Raw genomic sequence first — 11,476 nt, 5'->3', positions numbered from 1 at the left:
TTCTAACTATTTTAAATTGTTGATACTTTTGCTGTAAAGTTTGCTTTTCATACATCCAGGAACCAAAGGTTCTTTCACTTTCTGTCATTAGTGCTCTCGTTGTAATGTACAATAAATGGTGTACAATTTACTGTGGCGGTATAGACACAGTCCTTTGATCATGGAAAAAAATAAAACTTCAGTGAGTCAAAACATGTTCATGAATTTGATGCAGTCTTTGACCTTTGCTCTTCTTTCAAAACAAGGTAACAATGAACATACCATCTCTCATCACCAATAAAGTCCAGTCCCAGAAAATGTATATCACTCACCTTGTTCCTTGCTACGATATGCTTGTGGTTCCTCACTGGGCCAGTTAATGTAACATTTTTAGTAATGCTGAAATCTAGTGGCAAGATGTAAATCCAGTAGATTGTATATAAGGGGTGGAGTTATACGCCTACATAATGCATGAAAGAAGTAGAAAAAAATTGAAATACTTCATTTAAAGTTGAGAAGCAATGCTGTCTTTACGTCTGGTATTTTTACAACAAGGTGAACAACCTTACCTACTAGCTAATACTTTACAGTCCATTCTTTTCGTTTCTGCTTTGCATTTTTTGTATGATCAGAGAGTGAAATTTGGAGCTGCTGCTTGATCTTACCGTTACATCCGCTCATCAATATCTCTATGAGATTCAGCTTCAGACTCAGTCACCCTCTGTATGTCTATCCTTGATCATCTATTCTACAACTTCGTAGGTGACACATAAAACACTGCTCATGTTGAAAAATAGCTGTCAAAAATGTCTCAGAAAAATAGATGTCAAGGTTTTGTAACGTTAAATATTTACACTAAATGGGCATAAACAGTAGGATATGTCGTTCAAAATCATTTTAGAATGAAAATGTTCCTTACAAATGTCAGAAAAAAATCATAACAGTAGCCCTTTCATATAGCTGACATTTTGACTTGTCATACCAGAAGAAGCGCAGGTGTAACTACTAAATTATGGCTTTGATTGTCGAGGTAAGCTTGCAAATCAAGCCGGTGAGACAACGAGCACAATGCCGGGGCTCTGGGAATGGAACACCTTATTAATGGATTGCAGCCATTGTTATTGTTAGAAGTCACATCTGTGGGACGATTCTAAATGTCCACAGTGAGAAAGGTCTATTGTCCAAAGGGACGTGTTTGATGTTAACTTATTGTAAGTCGCTTTGGATAAAAGCGTCTGCTGACTGTAATGTAATGTAACCGTGAGCGCAGTGAGGCTGTTGAAAATGATGTCTGCTACAGTTACTGATGAGGGACTAATGTTGAACCATTTGTCCATTAACTTTCACATAAAGAAACACAGCAAACTGAAAACTAAAACTCTGCCTTTTTTTGCTCTATGGTGATTGTAACAATCATTCAACGTCATCTTCTAATTATACAGAACGATTGAGAATCTGTGTTCTGTTATAATGTCATTACTTTTGTCAGACAAGTGAAATATTTCCAGGAATATTGAAACACTCTGTTGCCTTACGAAGCACATCAACAACTCAATGTGAACAGCAGCTAATGACTCAATGTTGGCAGGACACTTTAATTCAAAGTTGTGCTGCTAAATTCTAACACTCTGTATATTGACACATTTTACTGCGATTTACAACTGCTAACAGAATGCAAACCACAGCCTCCACCTGCCCATACTACCATTGCGTGCACCGTGGAGGGTTTCTATTACTATGATGATCTTCATGGGGGTTATTTGTGATGCTCCCTGGATGTTATTTATAAGGTGGCTTTTTATTCTAAGCTGCTACGCCGCATTACTGCAACAGGGAGCATCCCCAAGAGTAGAACCACATTGGACCAGCAGGTGGAGGCAGATGTTGCATGACAGAGTAGTCAATGTAGTCATAAACTACTACATTCCTAATTTAGCAAAGCCTTAATTCTCTGTTGCTGATGTGAGCACCCATGGCTTCTGTAAAATACATTAATCCAGTTTCTGATTAAAAAAAGCAACAATAAGGTAGCAAAACTAATCTGGGGTGATGATCAATCATGCAAATGTTGTGTTGGTCTATAATTTGATTATTTGATGAAAAAATTAGAGCAAATGAGCAATCACCAACTTTATGATAATATTCAGCTCTTTTAAAGGTTCTGCTCATCCACGCAGGTGTTTTAAATTAACCTGACTGATTGAAGTTGGGCTGTGCCACGAAATCAACCAATAAGAATGATGAAGTAAAAGTTATCAGGTCTAGAGAGAGAGAGAGGGAGATGATAATCAATCAAGCCCATTTTGTTGAAAGACAGGTGACATCAGGCAAATAAGTGAAAACACCTGTGTGGGTGGACCAGGGGGGCGCAGGGCCTGAAAGAACAGCCTGTAGATAAAAATAAGAAATATCAGAAGCTCTGACCATACTGTTGGTGTGAACAGAGACTATTATTTGTATAAAAGTATCACTTCAGAGCAGCATTGCACGACTCTATTTAGCGCTTGCTCTATATTTTACACACATGAGGGATCAGTGATAAACAAAGTACAATTTGAGGAGCATGGAGCTCACTGTCACTTGGTAAGTAAGTACAGCACAGTAATCGGAAAAGTCCTTTACGTCTCCCTCCTGTTCCGCATCCTCAGCCTACTCGCCCCAACTTCTTTGGCCACATCTGCATGGGTAGGACCGTCATCCTCCACAGGGTCCGACAGGAACAGATACTCTTCTTTATCCTCCTCTGCTTCCTCTTCCGGGTTGGGACAACCCTCGCAGCTGAACTGCAGGCTCTCTGCCTCCATCACTGGATCGTCTTCATCCGCTTCCTCCTCCTCTTCCACCTCTGTCCCCTCATCATCTTCCTCCACCTCATCTTCCTCCTCCTCCTCTTCCTCCTCCTCCTCTTCCTCCTCTTCATAAGTACCCTCTTTCGGGTAGTGGAACACATCGTTGTGGTCACTAAAGCTAATTTGCTTCTTTCCTCCATTGAGACGCTGTAGCTCTTTGCTCACCTCCAAACCAAGTCTCTCCTGCTTCCTGTCTGCAACAGGCTGGAATGAAGGAAGACTGAGCAACTGCATTTTCTCTGCTTTCTCTTCCTCCTCCTCTTCCTCCTCCTCATCTTCCTCTATCTCTTCCTCCTCCTCTGTCTCTTCCTCTACTTCTTCTTCCTTATCCTGATCTTCCTCCACCTCTTCCTCTACCTCTTCATCTGCCTCTTCCACTATGGATAGTTTCCTTGCCGTAAGCTCTTCCTCCTCTTGCTCTATCCTCTCTGCCAGGGCCTCGGCGGTGGGCTGGTGGGGGGGTTCCTCCAGTGTAAAGATGTCAAATCCTCGTCTTTTGTAGGGCTCATCATACTCTGGGTAAGTCTCCTCTGGGTAGCCTGCATTGACGTACGAAACGATCATTTGATATACAGTATGAGATTTTGGTATCATAAAACGGCTTAATTGAAAATAGATTTGATTTCCCTGGAGACAAAAATCTGCGACTACAAGTGCAATGATTGTAGAATCAGTAAAAAGATGTGAGAAGCTTTGAGATTCAGATTTAGACTTGTACCTTCCCAGTCGACACAGTAGGGGATCTCCTCAGCCTCCATCTCAGGGGAGTCCGCCTCCAACCGGCCCTCTTGGATCAGCAGTGTTATCTGTCGAAGTTGCTTGAGTAATTTCTCCTCCTTCTTTGATATAGAAGTTTTACTCTTCCTCCTTCTGCCACCAGAGAACAGCGCAGATAATGAAGCGGAGTCATGCAAGAAGGCAAAGCTATGGTTCATCAATCTATGCCGGTTCAGTAAATGGTTCTTTGTCTGTAATATTCCTCTAATTGCTGCATATAGCTGCAACACATACTTTCTCTTGATGTTCTGATTCCTACTGAGTGCGATGAGGCACAGATGAAAGATGTTTTGAATTTTGATTAATAAGCATCACTTCGAGGTTCAGTTTTTATTTGCTTCCTGAAAAGAGTTATTTAGCATATCCAGAAGTTCCAACAAACTGGCAATGAGATCATTTCCTATTTTCTACATTGATTCAATTTCTAATGTATGCTATTATATGACCTAAGGATTTTTAAAAAGAGTAGTAGCTGTAGCTGTTAAGTACAATATGCCAGTGGCCTTTCCACCTTTGAATAATTCTCCCTTTAATCTTTAGCCCTTTCATTTCCATGCTGGGTCTGTACTGATTTATCCCCGTATGAGTGATTTTTTTTCTGGTTCTGGTTCTTCAGTGCAATGTTGGATGCTGAGAGAAAAATAAGTCTTACCTCACAGAACCTTTACTCTTTGCAGAGACAATTCTCTCCATCTTCCTTTCTGTTTGCAGAAGCCTTTCCTGAAGCCTGACAAGCTCATGTTCGGGTGCTACAAGTTTTACAGGAGAAAAAATACAATTTATTTTTACATAAATGTGCAAATTATGTCTGTCACATGCACAGACGCATGCTAATATTTGTTGCATACACACCAAATTCCCTTTACAAAAATATTTTCCTATACTGCACTTTTGATTGTGATAATTCTTTGACTGAAGAGCTGTATGCCACTAATCAAAAAACACAATTGCTAACATATTGTCGATAAACAGTTAAAATGACATAGAAACTCAGAAATAAATTGTTTTTCGAATTGCACCAATAATATCAATCAATCAATAAATCACTGAAGGTACTTACTAATCTCACTCTCCATGTTTTCTTTGGTTACTGTAGTGTGGTTTTCTGACTCAGTAGTCTTCCCCTTACATGTCAGCTGTGAACACATACATATTTAGCATAATAGATCATAACAATAATCATTCATATCTTTAAATAATCTACTGTACATGAAATTGCCAAAATGGAGAGTAAATGCAGAGTCACTATATTGTCACAGATATCACCATTGTATTTCTCATTAGACTGTATTTATAAGGCATAACAGTGCAGTTTATTATTGTCTGGTGTAAGGCTGCATGATTAACACTTTATATTCATATACGGTAGTGAATATTGTGTTTTGTACCTATACAACCTGCCTACCAAGCAGGTCAGTCACAGTCACTATACCTTATAGATTATATAGAGGATGTAAAGAAGTATCCCGAAGCCATATATGGGTATCGCTTGAGCCATCAGATTGTACTTTTTGCCTCGTCCGATGCCTTTCACTTTGGCCATGACCTCAGCACTGTGTGCCATGGAGTATGAAGGGTCCACACCCCACCGTTCTGGGTCCTTTGGCAATGACAGATGGTGCATCACAGGAGGGTAGAACCCAGGTCCAACTGGAGGAGACAATAATAGATCAATCGATCAATAATTAGAGCGAATGTTTCCTGCAAACGTCTCACAGCAATCTCTTCGTCAATAAATAATATCTTTGGTTATGAATTATTTATTTGTTGTGTGGTAATTGTTTAAACAGTGCTGGGGTACTTTGTATTGTTGGTCGTTGAACAGCACTATAGCTTTTGTTGATTGTTGGTAATTTATCTTTCTATTCCTTGCTACGATATACTATTTCAATTTTCTAAAATTGAGTCTAAAGCACTGCTTGATTTGTGTTTGGCAGCCAGCATGTTGAATATGCTGTCACACAGTGAACTTAAGTTATTTCTAGCCTGTGTTTGTAAAAAAACAAAAAAAACCTGTAATCTTCTCTCTCAAAGAACAGGAAATAAAATCTTCTCATAAGGAACAGGTGTCAGGATGTGTGAGTGTGAGTCAGTGTGAGGACATGAGGCATAAAATGATCAAATACAAATAATAACAAAATAAATACATACAACCCTGCAATAATTTCTGTTTTACAGTACTGTGATTTATATGGGCTATTTAAAACGTAGTGTAGACATGAATTACAAGATATGAATAGATAGGCCTAAACATATTTGAACATGTGCAATGTAGATGTATAAATGCTGTGCTTTTCTTTAAAATTCCACAATACAGTCCACACACATATGCTTCTATACATGTTTTTCTGTTCTCTTCTTATCAATTCTGTAACATTATGATGAACATATGCACATTGTGATGGGGGCTTGGGCCTCACATACTCTGTATCGTCTGTAAAGTAACAGCTGGCAACAACAACAACAACAACAGCAGCAACAACAACAACAAAAACATTGGAGATGGAGCAGGATGGAGATGGACGGATGGATGAATGATGATCTGATAAACCCTTCTTACCCTCAGGCCGACCCATCTCCTTTTTCCCTCTGGGTAAAAGCATTCTGGGCAGGAAGAGAGAAATACAGAGAACAGAGCATGATATAAGAGTAACCTTCTGGCAAGTTGTTATTGACATTTTGTCTCACAAAATGACAGCCATGCCACTTGAACAGTAAAGCTAGTATGCACAGATGTCATCTCTCATCTGGTGACGTTGCTGCCCAGATTAGACCGGATTAGACCAGCTGCCTTCAAGTGCCGTTTGAAATATTGACTACAAATCCCCAAAGAGGCAATCAACTGGCCTAGTGCCTATTATTATTGTTATTATTATTATGATGATTATAACTTTTATCATATCAAATTTCATGTTTGGATGAATGTGACAGTTACGATAACGTTGTTGTTTTCTAAATTATTATTGTATACAAATTTGGTGCACATGTTAACATAGAGACTTGGGGGAATTTTACCGATTTGGAGGCGCCACAAGATTAAGAATCTTTCAAAAAATGATTTCCATGATCCAGGTTTATTGCTGCAACAAGCCGAAGCTGAAAATAATGAGCAGGAAGACATATCTGGTTTTAGGTAAGGCCGCTCACTGTTTTACTGTGTGTTATGGGTGGTTTAATAAGATTTGTTCGTTAGGCCGATCACTGCTTTGCTTGTGAGGCAATGCAGGATTCCAATGTGTGACTTCATGACAGCTCTCAGTAATTCAGATTTGATAAAAGCGGCAGACTGATGGCTTTGGTTGGAAAGTGCATCACTTTGTGATTTTTCCAAGAAAGAAAAAAAAAGGATACGTTTGTAAGTGTCTCTCTGGGTTAGGGTTGCTATTCTTTCTAGCTGACATTTAAAACAGTAAGTGTATTCCTGCTGTGAAGTATTTTTTTTTCTTGCACCCGAGTAACTTTGCCTGGATGTGCGCACACTTGGTCCCTTTAATAGCTCTTATTCTCATTGGAATTATCGTAGTGTGCCAAGAAGAGGTATTAAAAAGTGAGGAGGAGGGATACACGTTTTTTTTTCAAAGAAAGACATTTTATATATTTCCGCTTCCTAATTATATTTCTAAATGCTAAAACTAAGCTTGCTAAAAATGCCAAAAATAAGCCATCATGACACTGTACTGAACCAACGTGATTTTGCTCCTGGCTGAGTTTATCCAAAAGCATTGAGTAACAGCACCTGTGAAGCAAAGTTTAGTTTGAGATTACACTCCTGATATGCAAGTCTTTTTTATGCATCCCTTTGCTGTAAGACAAACCAGCTTTGTGCTGTTTGATTTCTTAATTAAACAGACAACAACCAACAACAGTAAGTATTAATTAATAGTAAAATAACATCATTGTTCTTAATGTATTATTCCCAAACAATGGCCTTTAATACAGAATTTATATTTATAAAATGGGTTTTTACGATTCACTCTTGAATGCAACACATGACCTTTTAAACGATCATTTCTGTAAACCTCTGGTGTGTGATTCATACCAGAGAGCAGCAGATGGCAGTGCAGGCTCGGATACAGAGGAATGTCATGCGGGAAACAGTCAATCCAAGTGTAATTTATGGTGTTTAATAGATGTCTTAAAATTGTAGAATGTAATGACTGAGTAGGATGTACTTTTCGTGGTATTTCTCTCTCCTGAAAACCATGTGCAGTTTTAGTACATTTTATTTCACTCGAGATGGTACCGCTCACATGTTGCTACAATATTAGTACACACATTTAGTCGTCTTTAATAAGGTACTTCACCATCTCCATTTCCACACCTGTGTTGACCTCAATATTAGGAACATTGAAATAGTTATGTTTTATCGTAAGTTAATTGTTTAGTTAAAATGTGTTTGTTTTACTTTATTGCCCACAATCTTGTGGGCAGTACCTTGAAAATCTTGAAAATGGAAAATTGCCTTGTCTGAATTAAAAACGAAAAAGACAGTTAATTGAAGAAAAACATTGAAGTAATAATCCTGAAGATTTTAATTCAAATACATGTCTGTTAAATCACTATCTATCGCTGAATGAGCTAACACAATGGCGATTAAGCCTATGAATCACTAATGAAAGCCCATGCCTTTGCAGTTTTATGAATTTGGTGGTGACATTCCCAACACTGTTCGCGTCTCTGTGAAATGAGATTCCCACTTGCAATTACCGCTTATTGCCATCGGCGCCGCCAGAGAGAAGTAAACGGAGGTCTTTGAGATTGTAACTTTAAAAAGAGGAAATGAATGAACCATGAGGCATAGATGCAGTAATCAAAAGTATTAATACATATGGAACATATGACATTTAGTTGGTGAAAGGTGCATAAGTAGGTTCATAAATACATTCAGTATTGTAATTACATATTGTGATATCATAGCCCTATTTTCTGCTGTGTGAGTTGTGTGGGATTGCCCTGCTTCCATCAGTCTTTTATGTTTGTAAATTTGGAGAAGAGATAAAAGCAAACTTCACTTGAATAACTATAATTAATTGCAAAAGGTATATTTTTTTCATTTGTGACATTGTTCCTGTTTATTTTTGCCATTTTAAAGGTGCAGCAGGGATAATATGTATGATCTAACATTAGGAAAGAGGCCATGACAGTAATAATAACTCCCGCAATAATCTTTGACAGAATGTTTTTTGAAGAGGCTTACATTTTTTTTGAAACCACGATCGATCACTGTGTTAAAGTCTAAGACATTCCCAAGTTAGTGCAAGGGTCAGCTATATCATTACAAGACATTATTTCGGTGTAATGTCTTGTAAAATGAATATAATTCACCTGTATATAGTTAACTAAGTGTGCAACAACATAATTCACCTCAGCATGTTTAGGCTTTGTTTGAATCCCTGAGGTTAACCTACATATCCATATGTTTCATACCTCAATTTCAACATCCACAGATCACTGACTTTATGGAACATAGTCAATTGTACGGATTGTCAGTGGTTTATGATACTATGGCATCACTTATCTCCCCATTCATAGCAATAGTGTCTGTCTTTGGTCCTACAAAGTTCTGACAAATTTGTGATATTTTAATGTGTTTTATTTTGTTCTTCAGACAGTCTTGACAATCTTATCGTTCGTGTGGAACACTGATTCATTTTAACGAGAACATTTTAATTAACTTGTGCAATGTCTACCCTTTATTTGTACACCAACTAATGTCCACTATATAGATATAAAGATACAATGGCGATGTCAACATCCCTCAAACCAGGTCTGAGATGCAAATATATTGTCTGAATGTCCACAGACCAATCCTTCATTTTTTTGTCACACTTCCAGATGTTTATTGCACATTGCCTCTATAAATGAAAATTATCCTTTAAATTCAGTCAGGTTCTAGGGCTGGCCTTACTGAAACAATGTAACCACATTTACTTAAAATAATTAATTACGTATTTTTTTCTGATGCAAATTCTTTGATCAGATTTACTGTTGACCTCAGTACTATATTTGGCAAGGGGAATCATGCATTTTTTATTAAAGATTGGGTGGACCGTGCACCGTGAAAAGGTTTACACTTTAATGTTCTCCTGTAGGATGGTTTGTGGAGTTCCCCAGGGCTCATATGTAGGTCCGGTTCTGTTCTCTATTTATATGTCATATTTAGGCCATCTATTGGATCGATATCCCATCAGGGTTCTTGGTTATGCAGATGATATGCAGCTCCACTTATTATGCAAATCTCCAAACCCACAGGTATTTGACTGTCTTCATAAACATTCAGAAGTAGATGGCTCAATTTTTTATACAGGTATAGATGCAAATAATACTGAATACTTGTCATTGTTTTGATGAAAAATTCATGCATCCACTGAAGAAAATCTGTATTTTGTTTGTACAGAAGTTTAAAACGTGATTGAGTCCTCTTCAAGAATATTTATCATATTCTGCCTAGTTTGCTGTAATGCTTTGTATTTGACAATTGGCAAAAAATCCATTGCCTCTTGTTTGTTCAGATGCATCAGCTAAACATTTTTCAAGTACAAAGCAAACAGTCAAATACTTGCATCCCTTCACAAGCTAGCTTAAGGATTGATTTTAAGCTCTTAGTGCATTAAAGGTTCCAAATAGCCAGCACACCTCTTGAAGAAGTGCTTTAGAAAGGTCTTGTTTCCCCATGTTCGATGTATTTGTGGCGGCATTTGCTGATGTCAAACAAGGATATGCTTTACAGTGTGATTAATAAGTCATCTGGTAATTAAATGGTTATTTAGAGGTGCTTTGTAAACTGAGGCCTACTGTCTGTGTCTTAGAACCCCAATGGAATCTGCAACTTTGAACTTCTAGAATAGGCTGGCCTGGATAACCTCTTTTGTGCAGTCATATCTAACAATTATGACCGTCAGTTACATTGTTTTTGCAGTGGTTAGCACTGTTGAGAGAGGATCTGGCTTGTCCTGCAAGGTGAGAGGACGGATACCTGGGGCACCTCTGTCAATTTGATCTTTAAGATGTTGTAGGTTGTGAGAGTCCCTGTTGGTTGGTCCTCTACTACCAAAAAATAAGTTTCACTTAAAAAGAAGTTGCACTGGAATTCGTGGTTGAATCGCCAGACCCTGTTTTGATGACACTACTTTCCTACCAGTCTTTCGCCACACAACACAAAACACAAGTAAAGCGAAGTAAAAGGAAGACAACACGGACAAGTGGACTGACAGTGAAGTCCAGAAGTTAACTCATTAATGAGAACACACCCACTGAGCCAAAGAACTAGTGAGAGCTGCTGCTCATCCTTACAACTTAGCTAATTGCTTACATAACAGTGGTTATTATGAGGCATTCTAGGTTAATTTAGTAATTAGTAGAAGTAAGTTATAACGCTATCATGATGTGTTCAAATGTAATCTTGTAAGAATGGTCTATTTGCGAGAAACTTGAATAAATACAGTTGTTGATGAGGGAATCATGACGTATTTAACCTACTAACACAATCTCTAGGAAAATTATAATAAATAAGAAAAACTACCAATTGATTTTGAATGCGAATAACCACAATAGAAGACAATAACAAAGCAAAAGGATAACGTGTAGAATATTTGACGGTTTCTACTGCCTTTGGGAGGGTTGAAATACGTTTTAAATAGAAGTTAGTCTGGAGCCTTCCTGTCAATTATTGTTGACATGAAGAAAATCAGAATCGGCAGGCTGGATTTTATAAAACCAGCAATCGGAATCGGCCAAGAAAAAAGCAATTGGTGCATATCTAGTTTAGTCTTTCAGAAACTACATTTTGTCAATGGTCAAAAACTGTTTACTCTCCAACCTGTTGAATTGTAAAATTATCATTAAAAGACATATTTTCATGGCATTACCTT

At 37.9% G+C, this 11,476-nt stretch overlaps 1 protein-coding gene across 1 annotated transcript; it reads right to left on the bottom strand.

The window, feature by feature from the left end:
• Positions 1-2,597: 2,597 nt before the first annotated feature.
• ric3a (RIC3 acetylcholine receptor chaperone a) lies at positions 2,598-6,283 on the bottom strand (the record flags this gene model as incomplete). The annotated part of the gene is made up of 6 exons (XM_079286670.1): positions 2,598-3,367; positions 3,547-3,698; positions 4,258-4,354; positions 4,666-4,741; positions 5,038-5,255; positions 6,166-6,283. The coding sequence occupies 6 exons, from the start codon at positions 6,281-6,283 to the stop codon at positions 2,598-2,600; spliced, it is 1,431 nt and encodes a 476-aa protein (XP_079142796.1).
• Positions 6,284-11,476: the final 5,193 nt, after the last annotated feature.

The sequence above is a fragment of the Melanostigma gelatinosum genome, assembly GCF_949748355.1.
Source record: "Melanostigma gelatinosum genome assembly, chromosome: 2".
Classification (NCBI taxonomy): Eukaryota; Metazoa; Chordata; class Actinopteri; order Perciformes; family Zoarcidae; genus Melanostigma; species Melanostigma gelatinosum.
Note: the sequence above shows the minus strand (reverse complement) of the source record. Positions and strands in the feature narration are given on the sequence as shown.